At 37.0% G+C, this 21,825-nt stretch overlaps 1 protein-coding gene across 1 annotated transcript in view; it reads right to left on the reverse strand.

Annotated features, from left to right (window-relative positions):
• Pik3c3 (phosphatidylinositol 3-kinase catalytic subunit type 3) overlaps positions 1-18,400 on the reverse strand; it is a 90,551-nt gene extending 72,151 nt beyond the window's left edge. The window contains exons 1-4 of the mRNA XM_090353185.1: positions 18,239-18,400; positions 16,838-17,026; positions 14,338-14,481; positions 9,476-9,605 (exon numbers count right to left, since the gene is read on the reverse strand). Coding sequence (XP_090209311.1) covers positions 9,476-9,605; positions 14,338-14,481; positions 16,838-17,026; positions 18,239-18,306 — 531 coding nt within the window. The 5' untranslated portion in view covers positions 18,307-18,400. The remainder of the gene's footprint in view (positions 1-9,475; positions 9,606-14,337; positions 14,482-16,837; positions 17,027-18,238) is intronic.
• Positions 18,401-21,825: the final 3,425 nt, after the last annotated feature.

Consider the following 21,825-nt stretch of genomic DNA (forward strand, 5'->3'; position numbering starts at 1 on the left):
AATGTGTGAGAAGCAATGCACCTACTACCTGGTGAATGTAATTGTAACCCCTCTATATAGTACCCAAAAAATAAAAAGAAAAAAGAAATGACTTCTGCTTTATAGCATGCCCTTCATAGTTTTCTTTCCATTGAAATACCCACTTATTGATACAATAAACATGAATATGTATTTATCAAATAGAAGATATACTACCTCTTACACAAATGCTACCAAAGGGTGGTTAATTTTATATATTAAGATAGATTAATTCAAAGGACTTTTTTGGTAGGTCATGGGGCTTGAACTCTGGGCCTGGGCGCTGTTCCTGAGCTCTTCAGCTCAAGAATAGCATTCTACCACTTGAGCCACAAAGCCACTTCTGGTTTTCTGGCAGGTTAATTAGAGATAAGAATCTCATAGACTTTCTTACTCAGGTTGGCTTTGAACGGTGATCCTCAGATCTCAGCCTCCTCAGTAGCTAGGGTTACAGATATGAGCCACCAATACCCAGTTATAATTAGTTTTGATAGTATGATAAAAAAAACCTATAAGAGAATACAACAGATGAAATAAGATTAAAAGGTATTCTCCCAAATTGATCTTGACTTTAGGCAATGATAAACTTCTTGACTATGTGATATTTTGGAAATAGTATCAAATAAATCAGCTATGAATAAGCTCACATTACTACAAACCAATAGAAAATGGACAATGCTTTATTACAATGTCTAATTGTACATAATTAGTTGTGCAACCATACGAAACTGCTGAAATTAACCATGGCATATTTACACTATGTAAAATCTTCAAGCCTCTACAAACTGTGTTGTAGTTGTAGAAGTATCTCTAAAGACCTGGGACAATTCTGGTACTCTAGTGAGTATGAACAGAATAAATTAGTTTTTTAGATGTGGCAATTTATTGGCTTAGTCTTCAAGAATCTTTGACAATAAAGCCATGGAGTGGTGGCTCATGCCTGTAATCCTAGCTACTCAGGAGGCTGAGATTTGAGGATCAGAGCCAGCAGGGGCACTAAAGAAAGTGTGACTCTTATCTCCAATTAACCACCAGAAAACGGGAAGTGGCTCTGTGGCTCAAGTGGTAGAGTGTTATTCTGGAGCTGAAGATTCAGGGGCAGTACCCAGGCCCTGTTGCTCCAGGGGTAGGGTGGCAGCCTTGAAATGAAGAGCTCCAGGACAATGCCCAGGCCTAGGAGTAGGGGGGTAGCGTTGGGCTGAAGAGTTCAGGCCTAGGCCCAGAGTTCAGGCCTCAGGACCGACCCTGCACCCACCCCCCAAAAAAGGGAGGAGGAGATCTTTGACAATAACAAGATAAAGATGCTGTCACATAAATATCTATATAATAGATATATCTGTTACTTACTTTGTGGCAACTATAAGCAAACTTCCCTAGGTACACAAGGAAAAAAATTAACAAAGTTGTGATTTTTTTTCTACTTTCCTATGGCACATAAAAAGCATGCAAAGAAAATTATTATGTTTGTCAACAGATGTAATTTTTTTCTAATTCACAGAACCAAGGTGACTATAGCTATACTAGATAATAATGCTTGTTATTACCATACACAAGACTGTGTTTTACTTCCATTGTGTTGTATTTTGTTTCTAAAGTTTCTTAAAATTCCCAACATAAACTTTTCAACTCTAACATATCCTTGAGCCTAAAATGAGATAATATACAAATTATTGGGCTGATATATTTGTGGGAGATTCTATGGCTCTTAGATTTGTATGGTTAAAATATATAATACTCATGTCCATAAAAATATATAAGCATACACTACACACTCACTTGTAACTAAAGAATAAGTACCGTTGTACATAAAAATTTAATTGAATAATGTAGACTTAGCAATGAATGGTCTACAAATGAGTTAAGAGTTTCTACCTATTTAATTCTTAACAAGCAAAGAGTTTCTTCTAGCTTCTTCCGTCTTCCTATTTAATGACAGTTCTTCAATTTTACTTTCAAACTTAACTCATAAATCTTAGTATTCAGAAAGAGCAGTATCTGCCTCATAAAAATTACATTTAACTAAACTCTTCATAGATTACTCTAGCTTTAAAACATATTACTTTCAACTTTCTAACAGAAACTATAGCTATAAAGATAGGTAACTGTTTTTTAGAACATAAATCAATACTGTTTTAGAGCTCCAAGAATTAATTTAGTGTGCTTGGTTTTGAGACAAACCTAAAAGTTTTGACAGTCAATCCAAAGTAGTAAATAAATAATAAAAAATAGAGTTGCCATTTAGCCTGAGTGTATTTACTAGATAGCCCCAGATCTCTGACAATAAAGAATCAAATCAAGTTTATAAGACTAACATATTAAAAATTATTCCCTGTAATTATTTATACACTAGGAAGTTTGGGGGCAAGGTCAATAGTATCATAGATAGGAATTATTCATAGAAATGAATAATTTCAGCAATTACCACAATTCTGTTGTTGAAAAATGCCAGTGATATCTGAGGAAAGAAATTAATATAAGACTTTTGTCCAGAATAAATTTTGCAGCCAGGATTCTGAGTTTTCATTTATATAATAATTTCTATGTCAGCTCTTTTTACTTTGTGATAGTACTGGGGCTTCACTTCCAGCCTTCGTTTGTTTTGGTTTGGTTTTGTTTGTTTTAATTGAAGATGAGAGTGTCTTTGGCTTTTCTGCCTATGCTGTCTAAGCAGCTAAAATTACAGGCATGAATCACCTGTTTAATCACGCCCTTATTAATCACCATTTAACTTTCTCTAGATTGTAAAAATTTCAGAAATAAAAGCTTTGTGTTTTCTTTGAAGAAATGAAATTGTGTGTGGTATACTCATAACTAAACATGGTCAAATCTCAACTATTTCAGTGTGTGATAAAATGCAAATGTAATACTCAAATACAAACACTACATGTATATAGTATGTGCATTTATCTAGATGTGAACTTTATGAATTTCAAATTCAGGTGGTTTTTATAAGCTGATCTTACAAAGCCTGTGGAATCAAAGTGACTATGACAAAGTAGAAATAAGAAGAAAAAAACAACAACAACAAGCCAGGCACCGGTGGCTCATTCCTGTAATCCTAGCTACTCAGGAGGCTTAGTTCTGAATACCACAGTTCAAAGCCAGCCTGGGCATGAAAGTATGTGTGACTCTTATCTCCGATTAACCACCAGAAAAATGGGAAGTGGCTCTGTGGCTCAAGTGGTAGAGCCTTGGGCTGAAGTGCTCAGAGGCAGCCATACAAAAAAGACATACAAAAAAGAAAAAAAAAAAGGGAATATCAGAAGCAATTTTTATATAACTGTAGATAAAATTTTATAAAATTAACAGCTAGGTAGACTAGATAATTAATTAAAATATATTATGATCACACAGGATATATTTCAAGTATGGAAGAATAGTTTAACATCGTGTCTGTTAATACCTCCACTGCATTAAGTATTCAAGGGATGCCAAAAACACCCACAGGCTCAATGTTTCATTAGGGCTCAGGCAGTAGCTAAAATTCATAGCTAAAATATATGTCCAACACAGTAAGGACGTATGTGATTCAGTAAAAGAAAACAACATAGAAAGAACATAGACACTGGCTTTCTATGTGCTTCCCTCTCAGCTAGATGTGGATATTTCTGTAGCAGGAAAAACTGGAGCCAGGCAAATTCCCTAAGTGAATCAGTTTGTGGTTTTTATGTTCACCTGGGCATTTTCTGCCTTGACACCACAGAAGCAGATAATCATATATCACACTATACAAATAGTTTACGCAGAATGAAATACTTCCATCAGTTAGGAAATGTTTCAGGAGGAAAAAAAAAATCTGTGATAATAGCCCAAGACTAATCTTGCTGAAGCATATTTATATAACATAGCAGTTCAGGCCTACCTAGAAGAATAACAAAACACACTTCTGGGTATATCTATGCGGATGTTTGAAGAGATGATTAGCCTGTAGAATAATTTTGAGGGAAAGCCAGCCGAGATTGCAGGTTAGGGTCACAAATGAAAAATAAGCAGAAGGAGGGAGCTTGAGCCACAGCAGGTTTGCTCTGCTGGCTCTCGCATGCTCTCTCTTTTTTTCCCTCTCCCTCTCCCCTTTCCTTCCTCCCTCCCTTCCCCCTTCTTTTTCTCCCTCTCCCTCTTCCTTTCTCTTCCCCCCCCCCCGTCCCCCTTCCTCCCTCCTCCCTCTACTTTATCACTCTTGAATTTACTTTTGGCTAGTCAAGGTAAAAATTCACAAGACTCCATATTTATGATTACCTGGATAGAAACTGTATAAAAGAAATTAAGGTCCATTTCATCCCAAGAAATTAGTGAGACATGGTCTCAAAAATAACCAGAGGAAAAAGAGCAAAGCTGAAGCTTTGAATTTAAATAGCAATACTTAAAAAAGATAGAAGTATATCACACAATAAACTTCCTTCATTCCTCACTATAAAATCAACAATCTCATGAAGAGACTGTATTTCCAGGACAGCTTGAAAAGCAGTGTCCTGGAGAGCAGACATAAACAGTATGTCCACTGGGATGTGTTTACCCATCAAAATTAGTAAAGCTGATAGTTTCCTGCAGTACTGGTAACAGAAACTATGTGTACTGTTCAACAAAATCGAGCCCTATTTAGCTAATACTGAACTAGAAATGTTGTGATGATAAGGAAACAGTGGTTTGTCTTTGTTTTTCACTCTTTAATGGGTACTATTCACAAAAATACCATTATTCCTAGATAAACTTAAATACCAAAATAAAATAAATGCAGTTGCAGCTGCAATAAACCTCATCAGGCCCCTGGATTCCAGACCAGACACTCTGAGAGCACCACATTTTCCCACCTGTTCATGGCAGCAATGTTCACCTCACATTCTCCTCAGCATTCTCAAATCCAGCTTTCTTGCTGATACTGCAAAACATTTTTCATCTGCTTGTTACTTTCTCAGTGTGTCCTCTTAATCAAATTGACAAATTCAAGCTCATTCCAAAGGCACAAAAGCAGAGATGCTAAAATGAGAAGACTATGGAGAAGCTTGCTTCTCCTTCATATCTACAGACATGGATTCAAATATAAATCAAACACTAAAGCTTGGTAGTCACATTCAAAACCCTGGATGCATCTGCATCCTAACCATGTCTTATAACAAGGTGAAAGATGGAGTAGATGTGAACAAAGTGGTCAATTGTAGCACAAGCTACAAGTCTAGATCAAAGACAATGCCCCGGAAGTTTGGGCTCTTAATATTTTCATCAATCAATGGAAACAGAAAGACTAGCCAAAACTAATTAGGGAAACTTAGAGAAAGAAAAGACAATAGAGAACAAGAGAAAGCCATCATAATTTTAATACATTCATTTCTTCCTACTCTCCATCAAAAGTCCAAGAAATCCAAACCTAAGTACTCCAGTTTTTTTTTCCTTCAAAAGAAAATTAGGCACATTCATAAAACAATGTAAAACCATTAGACAGCTTATTCTAGTAAAGTCATCCAGAAAGGCTTGGCTTTTTTTAAATGTTAAACTTAGAAAGAAGGATTTTCAACTTAAGTAATTCATATTGTAGTTAGAATTCAACTTTCATAGCTAAGGAATAAATCAGAGTAAAAGTATTAAGTTCAGCCTGAAGTTCTTTGCTTAATAATTATCTAACACCATCTTTTCACAGGCTATTTAAGCAGTTAATCTTCATTTCACAGTCCTCTAGCCCCATTATCCCTAGGCAACCAAAACTGAAGCAGTCTATAACTGAATAAACTTTCTTACATTGCAGTTTGAAAATTGTCACTAAGCTACTTATTTAGGCTCATGGGTATGATGCAGAGCAACTGTGCTTTGCTATTATTAAGATTTATGTATACCTTTTTAGTGCTAAACCAACTGCCTGCTCAACAATTAAATAGAATCATAGTAAATTCATTGGCTGGGAAATCAAAGTATAACAGAAATAAAGTATTCCATTCTAACCACTTAAACTTCATCAATTTAAACATGCATTTCTTTTCTTTAATGGTAGTTTAAGAAACATAGGCATTACATCAACAATCTCTGCTATTTGTATGAAAACAGAAGCACTAAATACATGAGTTCTTTTGTTCTAGTTTAAAAATCTTTAATAAACCAAGACGGGTGGGGGGTGTGGGGGGGAGGGAAATGGGTACCAAGACATGTGAAAGGGTATCAATGTATGTGAATTAATGCACCTTCTATCTGGCAATATCATGTAACCCTTTTACTAATTACAATAAAAAAAATTTAATAATAAAAAAAATAAAAATAAAAATCTTTAATACACCAAAGACAATCGCAAAATATTTTCAGGACAAAAGTGACAATTTAACTGATCAAATTTCCTTACAACGAAAAGAAAACAATTTTAAAATAAGAACATTTAAGTGCTAATATATATTCTTTCTGATAGACTAGTAAGTTAAGATCACAATATTTCTCTAGTATTAAACGAACACAAGTGGACAATTTGTTGAAGAATGAATTGGATTTCAGAAGCGTGCCTGAGCAGTTAAATAAAGACATAGGCACTAATTAAACAAAAAAATCCAAAAGCCCAGTTACACCACTTACATTAAAGAAGCCCAGTATACTTCTTGAGTCTTATATATTGTGGAAGGAAAGGAATAAGAACCCATAATATACCAAATGCAAAGTTAATGACCAAACTTTCGTTCTAGATGGAGGCGGTTAACCATAAAATCTAAGTAGGTCAACAACTGCTATTCTTTACTATACCATTAATTTTAGAATTGTAGAAGAGCTATATAAGTCCTTATAAATTGTATGTACTAAACTTCTAATTTTATAAGTTCAGAAGTAATTTTCTCTGAGTTGCTAATGGCTAAAACTCTAACTCCTGGGTCAGTTCTGTCTGCAACGTAAAGTGCTTCCAAATGTTATTCTTATTTTGTCAAACCTTCATCTATAGCAGCAAGCATCTAAAAAGTTCTAAAATCTCAAAAGAATGAAAAAATAGAACAAAAGTTAACACTAATGCAAGCATAGCGAGTTGAAATATCCATTCAAAGTTAAAGTTAAAAGTACAATTCTAGTAGAGATAAAAGAATGTGGGAAAGTACTCAATTCCGATTACCACAAGAAAAACTACAAAATGTCTACCCTCGATAATTTGTATTGCATTTCAAAGATTTATAAAATAATATTACAACTGAAATGCACAATACTATTAGAATATAATCTTAATAACTATCTCTTGATAAAAACAGGAATCACATTGCAATATTCCAAAGATTGGATTTTTAATAATTAACAAGAATGTGTTAAGAAGGCCTCTTCCCACTAACTGATTTAGCTCTGATAATGCATGTCTTCATTTCTAATATAAACGGATAAAAGAACAAATATGAACCCATCCATTTCTTTTTTTTTTTTTTTTTTGCCAGTCCTGTGCTTGAGCTTAGGGCCTGAGCACTGTCCTTGGACTTTCTCAAGTCTAGAGCTCTACCACTTGAGCCTCAGCACCACTTCCGGCTTTTTTCTATGTATGTGGTACCGAGGAATCGAACCTGGGTCTTCATGCATGCTAGGCAAGCACTTTAACCACTAGGCCAAACTCCCGGCCCCGACCCATCCATTTCTTAAGAGGTTACTATTTCAATCATCAACATATTATCAAGTTACATCTTTTCTCTACAACAAAATTCAAAAGAGAAAAACAAGAAAATTTTATTAGAACACTGTGTTACATTCAAAAAATTTAGTTCAATTCAAACTAATGATGCTGATGCTTAAAATATAACAGGAAAAAAATTAGTTTCAAAGCTTCATCAAAAGTAAAATGAGGGCCAGGGAGTTTGGCCTAGTGGTAGAGTGCTTGCCTAGTATGCACAAAGACCTAGTTTTAATTCCTTGGTACCACATACACAGAAAAAGCCTGAAATGGTGCTGTGGCTCAAGTGGTAGAGCTCTAGCCTTGAGAAAGCCCAAGGACACTGCAGGGGCCCTCAATTCAAGCCCTGGGACTGGCAAAAAAATAAAATAAAATGAATGAAGAGAGAATGAACGCAAGTGAATTAAATGTATACCCTACAAAATTAAGTAAAGTGGAGAAAAGGAATGGGCTGGGAGGGATGGGTGACAATGTTAGGTGACAATGACCAAGATCCATTGTATTAATAACCTGTCTTGTTAAATGGTAACTCTTTAATTATAATTAAAAAATAATAATTAGGAAAAATTAGAATATGTAAACCAAAGTCCAACTGATTTGAAATAATTGAAAAGGAAAAAGAACAGCTTATTTTAACTTCATAGTTTTTTATATCTTGGGGCTCTTAAATTCTATCTACAGCTCTGAAACTCTCAAAAGCTAATTTAGGATCTTCTCTATCTTCTATATAGGTGACAATCCCCTAGAATCTGAAACTTAATATTTTTTCATATCTCACAAACACACTATTACAAATGAACTGATTCTACTAACAATTCAAGGCTTAGAAAAATCAAACTACACTTAAAAGTGAGACACAGAAATTTGTCAAAATTGTTCTAAAAAGGTGAAATATGGATAAAGTACAGTAATAAATGGGGTAAATTTGACTGGAGCATATGCATTTAGCCAACTGTCACAATAATGTTCCTAGCACACTTAAAAAAAAAAAAGCCTTGCTTAGTGGTAGAGTGCTTGCCTGGCATGTATGAAGCACTGGATTCCATTCCTCAGTACCACATAAACAGAAAAAGCCCAAAGTGGAACTGTGGCTCAAGTGGTAGAGTGCTAGCCTTGAAAAAAAGCTCAAAGAATTCCAAGCCCCAGACCAAGAAAAAAAAAATGTTTTATAATATGTATATATTGAATTGTATGTTATATATTTTAATGAGAATATATGTATTTTTATAGATGTGTAATACAAAATGATCTACATTTTCAAATCCTATTAAATTCCAGACAAATGGCCATAAGATATGACTCCATTTAGGTGTAATGTCGCGAACAGGCAAATTCATAGTAACAGCAAGTAAATTAGCAATTGTTGTGAACGACAAAGAAGAAGAGACGGGAAATGGTAAGTGACTGTTCATGAGGACATGGTTGCTTTTAGAGTTATTAAAATACAAAAGTAGGCCGGGAGTTTGGCCTAGTGATAAACCCGGGTTCAATTCCTCGGTACCACATACATAGCAAAAAGCCAGAAGTGGTGCTGAGGCTCAAGTGGTAGAGTGCTAGCCTAGAGAAAGTCCAAGGATAGTGCTCGAGCCCTGAGCCCACGCCCAGGACTGGCAAAAAAAAAAAAAAAAAAAAAAAAGTACATAGTAATGATATATATAACTCTATGAACTGTACACTTTGCAAGAGAGAATTCTATAAATACACTAAAAAAATTATTAAATTATGTATCAAGAAAACTATGACTAAATAGTTATATGTTTAAATTAAAACTTGATGTTTTATGTTATAATAGATACACTACAGATATGACTAGGAGAATTCTACTTGTTTCAGTCTAATTTGATTTTTTACCTTGGCAAGGCGACTCATTTGATCTTCTGAGAGAGTACTGCTTGTTCTGCCAGGAGTTTTTGTAGGCTCTGATCCATCTGCTTCTACATTAGGCCAGACTTTCAAATCATGCATTCCTTGCCGAAACATTCTACAAGAAAACAAAACAAACAAACAAACAAATATATATATACACATACATATATATATGCATATATATATAAATGCAGTGTGTGGTAGGAAATTTTAGATTCCTCAAAACAGTAATTCTACTGAATGAAAGAAATATATGATGTCTCCACAGTCACGATTTTAGCCCCCAGTTGAGTGCACAGCAATGAACAAAATAACTAGATTCCATGTAGTCTTTTTTGTGCCATTCTTTTCTCTTCAGAGTAAGCAAAACTGCTACAGAGAAGTCTTTATACACACTTGAAGCATAGGATAAGTAACAGAAAACATACATCCATCATTTCAAAAATCTACCTGAGTGTTTGTATACAGAGGATTAAGAGTATTTATATTTCACAAGATTTCTGGAAAAATTAAATCATTTCAGTTAGTAATCAATATTTGAATATAAATTCAAATAAAATGTACTTGAATAAATATTCACTAGAAAAAATGTAAATATAAGTCACTATTATCTTTTTTTCACTATCAGGTTTATTTTTTCCTGCCTTCTTTTCTATAAGCAAGTTATTATAGGACCAGGCACAGGTGGCTCATGCTTGTAATCCTAACTACTTAAAAAGCTGAAGTTTGTGGGCTACAAAGATACAAATATAGCCCAGAGAATCCAAGACCATAAGATTATTATCTCAAATTAACAATAACAAAACAAAAAAACTAGTGAGGGGGTATGGCTCAAGTGGTAAAATGACAGCCTTGAGTGGAAAAAGCAAGAGAAAGAGGCACTGAGTTTAAAATCCAATACTGGCACAAAACCAAAACAAAATAAACAATAAACATACCTGCAAGTCAAAAATGTAAAATATGGTGAGGACTCAACCTAAATGTGGTGACTGTTTTAGAGTGAAAGAATACACTTTGTTTCTTACGTTACCTTGGAAAGGCTACCGAAGAGATATAGGGCAAAGGTTGAATAAACTCACGCAGAACTTTATACAATGATATTTTTAAAGTATGGAACGATAGAATCGTTCTCTGTTTATCTTTATAAGCTGTAAGATAGGGATGATTGCCTTATAGAGTATTTTCATTTCACAAGTGTTTGAGTAAGGCCTTTCAGACTGCATCAGTTCTATTCAAACAGCATCTCTGCAGATACTTAAAGAATACACTGATAATTGCAATGGTAATAAGCTACATGTGTATGCCACAGGATATGAAAGAATTTCCCCAAGTCTGTATTTAGGTTTTCTATATAAGATAGTGACACATTTTGGTAATATGAACTTTGAGTATATGAATTATTTTTAGTCTTTACAAAATTGTCTACTTAATTGTAAAAGATTAATATAAACTTTTAATCATATAATAATGTTCTGCCTAATACGATTTGCCTAGGGTTATCAAGATTTTCATTTCACTGCATATGGAATATACATAAGTAGTGATGATACAAACACTTAGACTGGAAACTATAAAGACTACTACAAGTACATGAGGCACAAGAAGATTCAAGTCCTGATCTATTCTGAATCTCTTAAGTCGAAAACAAAGTAAAGAACTCTAGCATTTTCAAAAGTTTACTTTATAAGCCCAATTTGTAAGATATGAAGTTAACAGGTTGTAGAAAAGCCAAATTCTTAATTTTACATTAGACATTTTTCAAAAAGTTACATTACAAAATGTATCTTCAATAAAGTTATTTTTGTTCACTTTCAAGTAGATTGATTTAACATCCAGCTGATGTCTTAGAACAATCTCCATGGAACTACAATGAGGAAGTAACACTACTTTAAATGAAAACCTTTAAATAAATGTGTCTTCAGAAATAGCAGCAGGCTTCCCTTCCTTCTCTCTACCTCCTCACCCCGTCATGAATATTATAGCTGAATTTAACTAATCCAACAACAAGCCCATTTGGCAGGAAGTCAGTCTACTAAATGATTTAAGTGCCTTGGGATAGATCTGGAGAAGAGATTTCAGGGGTAGACAATGTGAAGGGTGGGAGTCATGCCAAATGACTCCTTGACAATGAAGTGAACATGCAACTTTGTTTTGACACTAATGGAACCCTGCAGAGAGTTACACAGCCTCCAGGTGGCAAGGCAGAAGATGTGCAGAGCACCATGTCCACTTGGGAAATTAAATAGACAAGACAAAAAACACAGTGTAGCAGGCTCTCCTCCAACTCCAGCTGCTGCTGCTGCTGCTCCAACTTGCAGTGCCAAGCTGCTCTAGCAGCAACTGTCTTGCCTTCAGAATTCACATTTGGAAAAAAAAAAAAAAACATCCACATGAGAAGTCTGGCGCTTTTCTAAGGTGCTTTGCCAATCCAAACTTATGATTAATCTATTTGAAAGCTACTTAGAAATTTTACATGCTGGATGTTCAAATTAAGACCGTAACTTATTCTAGCCTTATCCTAAAAGATCACTCTCAATTATTAATTAGGTTCCTGAAAGCAGTTCACCCTGACTCACATATACATACAAAACAGGTATTTGCAATAGCAACATGCTGTTAGTCATACAACTAGCATGTTGTACAACTAAATACTGTAATAGATGCTCTAAATGCCACTTTTACAAACTACCAAGTGCAAAGCAGGACCCCTTAGAAGAAAGATGAAGGGAAACTGGTATCATTTCATTGCGTAAGAAACACCTGAAGAAACTGTGGTCTCAAGCAATGTTTCTCTAACTCATGAAAGTTGTGGTGGCACATGAAGTAAGGCTTCTTACATAGATTACCCAGAAGGCTCGGGATGTTTTGTACCCCTCGATGTTTTATTCCCTGGATATGGAAGTGGCTGGGACTCAGAGGAAAGTACATGTCTGCATGATGCTACAGCACCTCAAGGCCCTGAAGATCACATTCTTACACCAGAAACCTGGGTACACCCAGGCTGGACAACTAGGTTTTCCGGGCCAAGGCAGGCCCCTGTTCAAAGAATATGCAATGGACAGAAATATTCTGTAGAATTCTTGTAGAACTGTAAAATTGATGACTAAGCAAATGGCTCGAGTCTGAGATACCTGTTTGAAGAGATATGTTCACAGAATCAGTCTCACATTCAACTCCATTGACTTATATCAAAGATCTGATGCACTTAGGACATGTAGAAAAAGCATTAACTTTCAGAAAGAAATGTACTCTTTATCTGACTTATGTAACTGTAACCCCTCTGTATATTACCTTTATTGCAATTTTTTAAAAGAATGGAGGGGTGGCAGGCATGGTGGCTCATGCCTATAATCCTAGAGACTCAGGAGGCTAAGTTCTGAGGATTGAGGTTTTTAGCCAGCCTGGGCACTAAAGTCCGTGAGATTCTTTTTCCAATTAACCACTAGAAAAACTGGAGTGACACTGTGTCTCAAGGGGTAGGGTAGTAGCCTTGAGCTGAAGAGCTCAGGGACAACATCTAGGCCTAGAGTTCAAGCCCCATCATCAACAGAAAAAAAAAAAAAAATGGAGAGGGGAAGCAATAGCATTAACTATTTTATAGTTATAGTTAAGAATATCACTTTCCAAGATTCAAAGTCTGAGTGAATGTCCATTTTAACACCTCTAATTATTGCTACTGCTTTTATGTAATTTGGGGGGAGTTAAAAACTTTTTTAAATAGAGTAAGTACTACTAATTTATTTTGACAAGTTTGTCCTGTCAGAGGCAGGACAAATTTTATTGGGATGAGAAGTTAGAATTTTTTTCTTTTTATTCAGATATATGCAGAATTAGAATTGCACATATAAGTCACATAAAAAAACTACAACAAAAAGCTAAGCATGAGGCCCTCATTTTAAAGAATAGTACTGCCCTCAAAACTAACATTATTAAAGATTCATTATTGTTATTTCATTTTATAGTTGAAAAACTGAAATATAAGATTAATTTGTCTAAAAGTACAAAGATTTTAAGGAAAGAAATAAGAATTTGAAACAATTTATTTCTATACCTAGCTTCCTAACTACAGTACTAAGAGAGGAACTATTTTGCCTCTCTTAGACTCAATATCTGGTGAACTAAGTACGTTACTTTATAACAGATGGGGAAAAATAAATAATAAAGAGTATAATAAACAGTGTTGGGATTTATATACTTACATGCCATTTGTTTTATTTTCTTTTACACTGAATCAAATGTAAAGGAAAAAAGCATAACAGAAGCAATCCTTAAATAACTTGAACATAAGGTCTTACTAAGTTGAAGTTTATAGGCAATTAAAAAAAAAGAGCCCTGATAAATTCAACAGAATAATTTTAAATCCAAAAGGTAATAATTCTTGTATAGCAACCAGAAAATTACCATTCAAACAAGGCAGGAATTGTATGGTAATCTAAGTAATCTACTTCCATATCCTTTAGAAAATCTATGTCAGAGTCAGTCTCAAAAGTGGCCAAATCCAGGGGCCAGGATTTTGGCCTAGTGGTAGAGTGCTTGCCTAGCATGCACAAAGACCCGGGTTCAATTCCTCAGTACCTTATACATAGAAAAAAAAGCTGGAAGTGGTGCTGAGGCTCAAGTGGTAGAGCTCTAGCCTTGAGAAAGTCTAAGGACAGTGCTCAGGCCCTGAGCTCAAGCCCAGGACTGGCAAAAAAAAGGGGGAGGGGGGCAAATCCTTTCCAAAAAAAAAAGGGGAGGGGATGAAATCCTATTAATCAAAATGCTTTTCACATGGAGAACCAGACAGCATAAATAACGAGTCTGAAAGTTATAGACTATACTCACAAACTAGAAATAGAAAAGCTCACCCATATTTTCCAAAGAGTGAAACTGTTGTTCCTCCCACAGGCACTGCTTTTCCTGGTCCATACACATCCCATATAGTCAGGCCCACTTGGGCATTCCTGGGCAGGTCAGGGTATTTCACAGGCAGTTTTAACCATTCATTCCAGCTATGGAAATAATATCAATATAAACATACAGAAGTTTTTTCATGGAATATTTACTTTAAGAAAGTACTTACAAAGAACAATGGCTATCTGCAGTTTTTACCTCATTTTTTTTGATAACTTGGAAAAATATCACAACTTCTTAAAAGAGCATATTAATCAAAATCTGTAACTACTTTTTATTTTTAACATATCCTTAAGTTTCTTACCCAAAAGAAGATATTTTGCTCACCTACCTTCTGTCTTAGAACTTTTAATTTCAAAATGCCATATACATTTATTTCACATTAAAGTACTATTGAGCAGTTTTATACTTTCAGAAAATATAAACTTAGGCACCAGAGGCTCACACTCAGTATCCTAGCTATCATGAGGCTAAGATATGGAGAATCACAGTTCAAACCAGCTCAGATACATATGTCTAGAAAACTCCATCTCCAAAAGCAACAAAAAGCAGGGCTGGGGTGCAACTCAAGTGATGAGTGTCAGTCAAGCAAAAATGCTAGGTTCTGGTCTCAAACCCCAGTACAGGCGAAGAAAGTAATTTTTAAATGTCAGCCTCTTAGTAATCACGCATGGGAAATTTTATATAACTAAATGATAAAGACTTTGAGGTTCCTTATTCTCTCTACTTTGGTAGCTAGAATTTTCTGAAACAAAAAGTGATTATAAAGAAATTATAGTATTAAAATAGAGGTGTGTGTATGTGTTTGACAGTCCTGGGTCTTGCACTAGAACCTGGGTGTTGTTCCTGAGCTTTTTTGCTTGTACTTTATCACTTAAGCCACAGGTCCATTTCTACTGTTCTGGTGGTTAATTGAAGATAAAGAGTATCATGGGCTTTCCACCAATGGCTGGCTTTGATCCATGGTACTAATATTTTAGCCTCCTGAATATCCTAGGATTGCAGGAATGAGCCAACAAAGCCCAACTTAAAACAGTTTTATGTAGCCACATGCCACATCACCAAAATTGACTTTTGTTTTGTTTCTTAATCTCTAGAAAGCTTTTCCTGACCTCACAGGGCACTACCTGATAGAAACAAGGCTGTATGCTCTAAAGCAGAGTGGCTGTCCATGTAGTATATCCTTCATAACCAAGTTCATAAACACTGAGCAAAAGCTTCTTCCTTAGAAGCATACAACAAATATATTTGGCACAAAGACTACCAAAATGCTGAATAAAACATACTGGCTGACTATTGGAAGTCTCCTACAATGTGTAGCAAACTAGAAATGTCAAAAGATTAAAGTACCAGAATATTGTTCTGGGCTGGGGGAGGGGGGAAGGTAATATGTTTACTATCCTATATCTCAATATGTTTTGCTGATGAACCTTGATGAGTGAGTCACAAATCTAAGTGGGAAAAAGGTTTCCCATGGAAGACAATAACAAAAATCACATCTGAACAGGCAGTAAAAGATCTACTTTTAGAGATTCGATTTCAGATCCCCAGACTGAGCCCATGTGGAAGGTCTTTGGTTTCAAGGGTACAAATTACTTCAGAGAATTTAAAGGTGGCAAGGAATGTGGCTTAGTGAAAGATTGCTTGCCTAGGATGCATGAAGCTCTGGGTTTGATTTCTCAGTACCACATAAATGAAAATACATAAAGTAAAGAAAAACAAAACAAAACACAAAGCAGGGCATGGTGGCTCACACCTGTAATCCTAGCTACTCAAGAGGCTGAGATCTGAGGATCAAGGTTCAAAGCCAGCCTGGGCACAAAAGGACCTGAGACTCTTACTCCAATTAACTTCTAGAAAAGTGGAAGTGGGGCTTGGCTCAAGGGTAGGGTGGTAGAGCTCAGGGATAACACCCAGGCCCAGACTTAGGGCAGTAACCTTAAGCTGAAGAGCTCAAGGGCAAAGCCCAGGCCTAGTTCAAGACCCAGGATACACACACACACACACACACACACACACACACACACGCGGCTTCACATGAGGTTTTGTTTTGATTTGTGTTGTGAATAAGTAGAATAGTTACCAAAATGTCAATATGCTGAATCCAGATATTCCCCTCCACTTTAATTGAAAATGTACTATTTTTTTTGACTATGTTGCTGCTTTAAAGTAACTAATGTCTAGGGAAAAGTCATGGGTGGGAGGTTGTGGATTAGCATATACATATGCTAGAAAAGTACATATGTAGAAAAGTCAGAATGATATATCCCTTTGTATAGATAATGTATGCTAATAAAAACTTATCAATGTCTGTAAGCATAAAATTAAAAAAAAAATCTTTGTTATCACTACTAAATTATTCCTGTAATTAGCAAGTGAAACATCATGAAACATCAGAAAATAGAAGAGCACCCTGTAATAAACCATATGAAAGGAGAAAAAAAGCAAACTTACTTCCATCTTGTACTAAATGCCTTGTAGGATGTTCTTACTGGTAAGGCCAGGGGTTTCCCTTCTGCAAAAACTTGACAAGTAACATAAAGATCAGAGCATGTCTCCTGGTACAGCCCTGAAAACTTCAACATTGGATCTTCTAGGACAGCTTTGTAACTCTTTTGTTCTCTCTTTCCTTCCAAGCTTCCGCTGAAAACACAAAAACAAAGTTTTCCACATTTTTAATACATATGCAACAATAAATACTAAGAAAAGGTTATAGCTATCAAAATAACTTTATGTTAGCCACACGTGGTGGCTCACTCCTATGATGCTAGCTACTCAGAAGGCTGAGATCTCCTTTTTGCTTAAGACTAGCACAGTACCACTTGAGCTACAGCATGACTTCCAGCTTTGTCTATGGATGTGGTACTGGGAGTCAAACTCGGGGCTCATGCATGCTAGGCAAACACTACCACTAAGCCGCATTCCCAGCCCAGGTATGACAACATTTCTATACAACTCTCTTTTAAGATTATTCCTGCTCCTTACTAATATATTCATTCTGTTATTCACATTTCCAGATGTCATGCTCTTAACCTACACTTTAAACATGCTGCCCAGGCTCTTTACTCTTATCTGGATTACTTTACTCCAGGGATGTCATCCTCTCTTCCTTTCCCTCTCAACTACAGGGCCAGAACAATGCATGCCTCCACTGCCTCAGTGCTGTAAACATTCTCCCCAAGGGTTCATCCACATCTGGCTGTGCCTACTTTCCTCTCTTCCTTCTCTCCCTTCCTCCCCCCTCTCTCTCCCTCCCTCTCCCCTTCCCCCCTCTCTCTCTGCCACAGTCTCCAATCCCGCCACCTGTTCTGAAATAAGGATCTCTCACTTATTAATGGCCAGAGAAGGGCTTCACCAAGACCTGATTTCTTCGTGTATAAAATGGACTCGTAGGCTTAGAGCGTAGCCTCGTGTTAGAGCGCTTGCCTAGCATGCACAAAGCCCTCGGTTCCATTCCTGGATCTCACATATACAGAAAGAGCCGGTGGCTCAAGCGGTAGAGCACTATTTTGGGGGCAGAAAGTGTGTGCAAGGACAGTGCCCGTACCCTGAGTTCAAGCCCCAGGACCGGCAAGCAAGCAAACAAACAAACAAAATGGAACCGTAATAATCCCTCAAAAGACTGACATCCCAAATGCTCTCGGTGTTTGTCACCAGCGTGTAACTGAAAAGGCTTGCACTGTACCCACCGCAGTTCTCTCAGGCCAAGTCCTCAAACTTTCTGTGCCCACAGCCCGCTCGGCCGGTCCCCAGTCCCGGTTTCCATCCTCCCTGACTTCCCCACCCGGACAGATCCCCAGTCCGCCCGTCCCAACCGCCCAGCGGCCCGGCTCCCGGCTTCCAGCGGTCTCTTACATCTTCAGCTGCACGTTGATATCCAAGTCACAACTGTAGATGTAGTGAAACTTCTCCCCTTCCCCCATGGCAGTCACCGTCCAAGCAGAGCTTCCGAGGATAAACCGGAGCACAGAAAAGCCGCCAAGGAATAAACCGGTGGAGAACTGGCTACATCGGCGCTTCCGGTTCTGTCGCTCTGTGGAATCGCAACCAATCAACGCCCGGAACGTCAGCAAAACGCGCCGGAAGTTCCCGCCCTAAAGGCACTGACGCGCATGTGCCAACTCCGTCCACCATCTTTGTTAAGGGCAAATGCACTGCTGGAAATAACCTCCTATGGGGTTACATGCCAGTCTTCCTGCCTGCGTGTTGTTTTTGTTTTCGTTTCTTGTAAGTGCTTTCGTGGTTTGGTTTTTTGTTGTTGTTTTTTGTTTTGGTTTTTTTTTTTCAGGTAAATTATTTGTGCTTGCTTTGTACCTCACACTAGTTGTAACACTGGTTTGGGGGACAAAAGCTCGATTTCTGCTGTTTAAATTTCAATAGTAATTGCAAAAAAACAACAACAACAAAAAAAAACCCCAAAACATTATAATTAGAGTACTGAATGTTTTCCTGGTTGGGAAAGTTGAGGTGTGTACTAAGTAAGATCACATATGCCATACTGGAGTCAGGCCATACTGCATCAGACCAAAAATAAATAAATAAACAATAAATAAATACATAAATACATCTTTAAAAAATTGAAAAAAAAATGAAGCTTTCTCTAAGAGAAAACGTGGTCACTAGAAATGCATTTTTGTTTCCCTAGCCCCTCATGACTGAAGGGACCCCTTTCTTGACTTCCCAAAACCCATCCACTCTAGGCATTTCCCATCTTTATGACAAAGGACTTGACCTGAGGCAGGGGCTGCAGAATCTCTGATAACAGCTCAGATTACAAGAGCAGCTAAACCAGGTGAAGTTACCAGAATTCCTCCCCACCCCACCGCCCTTGGCCTGCCAGGGAATTCCCTCCCCTTCCTTTGTCATCAGAGCAGTGCGCCAGAAGCCCACAGAAATGATAGGTCAGTTCAAACAGCAAAGTTGTCAGTGGTTTCCCCAGCCATCAATCAACGATGCTGAATTCCATTGGCCACCTGTATATGGCCAGCCCAACCACATGGCTGGGGCCTATAAAAGTAGCCTGTAAGATCAGGCGGGGTCGATCTCTCACTCACATCATAGAGGCGGCCCTGACCGGTCAGTATGATTCTCCATGCTAGGCGCGGAATAAAACTCTGTTTAACTTAACTTCTAAATTCCGCTTTTGTGTCAGACTCGTTCCTTTGATCACGAACCCTAACAATGACATCACCTAAAACAGTACTAAAGACTACTCAGCACTCAGTTGAGGAGGGTAGCATGTGCCTGTCATTCTAGCTATGTGGGACACTGATGTGAGGAGGATCACAGTTCCAAACCAGCCCACTAAGATACAACATCATATCTTTTGTTTTTTGCATTTTTTATTGTAATTAGTAAAAGGGTTACATGATATTTGCCAGATAGAAGGGGCATTAATTCACATACATTGATACCCTTTCACATGTCTTGGTACCCATTTCCCTCCCCCCCCACCCCACACCCATCTTGGTTTTCCCCCCTTCCCTATCAAATTTCAAATAACCAAATACAAATAAATTCAATATATCAGATAACAAAGTGAGATACTATACCAATATGAGATAACCAAGGGACAGCAAAGGAGATGAGAGACAACATAGTATATTAAGGACAACAATCATTCGTTATATGGCTTTTGTTTCAATATCCTGGAGGTCCTTTCAATTAGCTTCATGCTATATGGCCTTATGTATCAAGATTTTGCTCTGCTAGTAGAGCCCAAGGTTTCTACTGATTATGACAAATGAGGGAAACCATTGAGCCTATGTTCCTTTGAGTCTGGCTTACTTCACTTAATATGATTTTTTCTAAGTATTTCCATTTCCTAACAAATGGGGCGATGTCATTCTTTCTGACAGCAGCATAGAATTCCATTGTGTACAAATACCACAACTTGTTGATCCACTCATCAACTGAGGGACATCTAGGTTGGCTCCATATCTTTGCTATGGTGAATAGTGCTGCAATGAACATTGTTGTGCTAGTGGATTTAGTATGCCCTTGTTTCTGGATGGTTGAGTAAATGCCAAGTAGTGGAATTGCTGGGTCATAGGGGAGTTCTATGTGTAGCCTTTTGAGGCACTGCCACACTGCTTTCCATAGTGTTTGAACGAACAACATCATATCTTAATAAAAGAAGCTGAATATGAGGACCTTCATCCACCTACAGGGAAGCAAAAGACAGCAGAATTTCATCCAGGCCCTTGCCCAGGCAAAAAAGTAAAAACCTATTTTAAAATAACCAGTGGGAGGGAAAAAAAAGGACTTGGAGAGGTGGCTTAGTGGTATAATCCTCTCTAGAAAGTTTGAGTCCTGAGTTCAAACTGAAATACAAGCGAAAAGAAAAAAAAGACTCAAAACTTTTAAAATTCCCATACTGAAACAGTAAGGATATCCAATGAAACAGTGTGTTTAAAGTTTGATTCAATATAGGCATTTTTGGCCCATTTACCTCTACACTGGCCACTGACTATCTGCTTTACATTATTTGTCCTGTAATCTCATCACTCATTTCTCACAAATATTTTTTTTAATTTTTTGACAGTCCTGGGACTTGAACTCAAGGCATGATCACTGTCCCTGAGCTTCTTTTGTTCAAAGCTTGCAACTGTACCACTTAAGCCACAGCCCCACTACTGGATTTTTCTGTTTATTTGGTATTAAGGAATTGAACCCCTGCTTCATGTATGCTAGGCAAGCACTCTGCCACTAAGCCATATTCTTAGCCACAACGAGGTTTAATATCATTTTAGTAATGATTTTAATAAAGCACAGGAGTGTAATAGTATAAATTAACTGGTTAAAGGGAAATCTTTCAGATGCCCCAATTGGAGGCCTTTGGCAAGGGAAAGCTAGAGAGCATCTAAGAGGAAATGGGTCATTGCTTGTGATCAGCTAGAGAAACATATTTATCTTGCTCTGATTAGTTATTACTGGAATCAGAGAGGAAAATTTAAGGACACTGGTAGTTATTATGTTATTATTTGGGGCAGATGCTTGCAGAGATTATGATTTGACTTCTTGAACTGGTTGATGAAGAATGTGGGTCAGAGTATCTTTTTGTAAGTTCTGATCTTTGTAAATTGCATGCTTACTCTCTTAAGAACAAAAACCAAAGTCCTCAACACTGTGGACAACAGTATTTTTTATCTGCTCTCACCCCTCCGCCCCGCTGCCAGCTATTACACTTTAATTTCTCTCATACTTTGATTACAAGGCTCCAATCTTGTCTGCAAAGCATAGCATTTGCCCTCCTTTCTTGCCTTGAAGGCTATCATGAGAAAAATGAAGTCTGGGGTCTTTATAACCATCTGGAAACTCTAAGACATGAGCTTGATAATCAGTGTCATGACTTGAAAGCTGACATACTAAAGAATAAAGATGCTGTGTCTTGATAATGTTTGAATGATGAAAGTCAACTGTCCTTTTTTCTCAAAAGGGAA

This window comes from Megascapheus bottae, chromosome 19 (genome assembly GCF_031878675.1).
Source record: "Megascapheus bottae isolate mThoBot1 chromosome 19, mThoBot2.hap1, whole genome shotgun sequence".
NCBI lineage: Eukaryota > Metazoa > Chordata > Mammalia > Rodentia > Geomyidae > Megascapheus > Megascapheus bottae.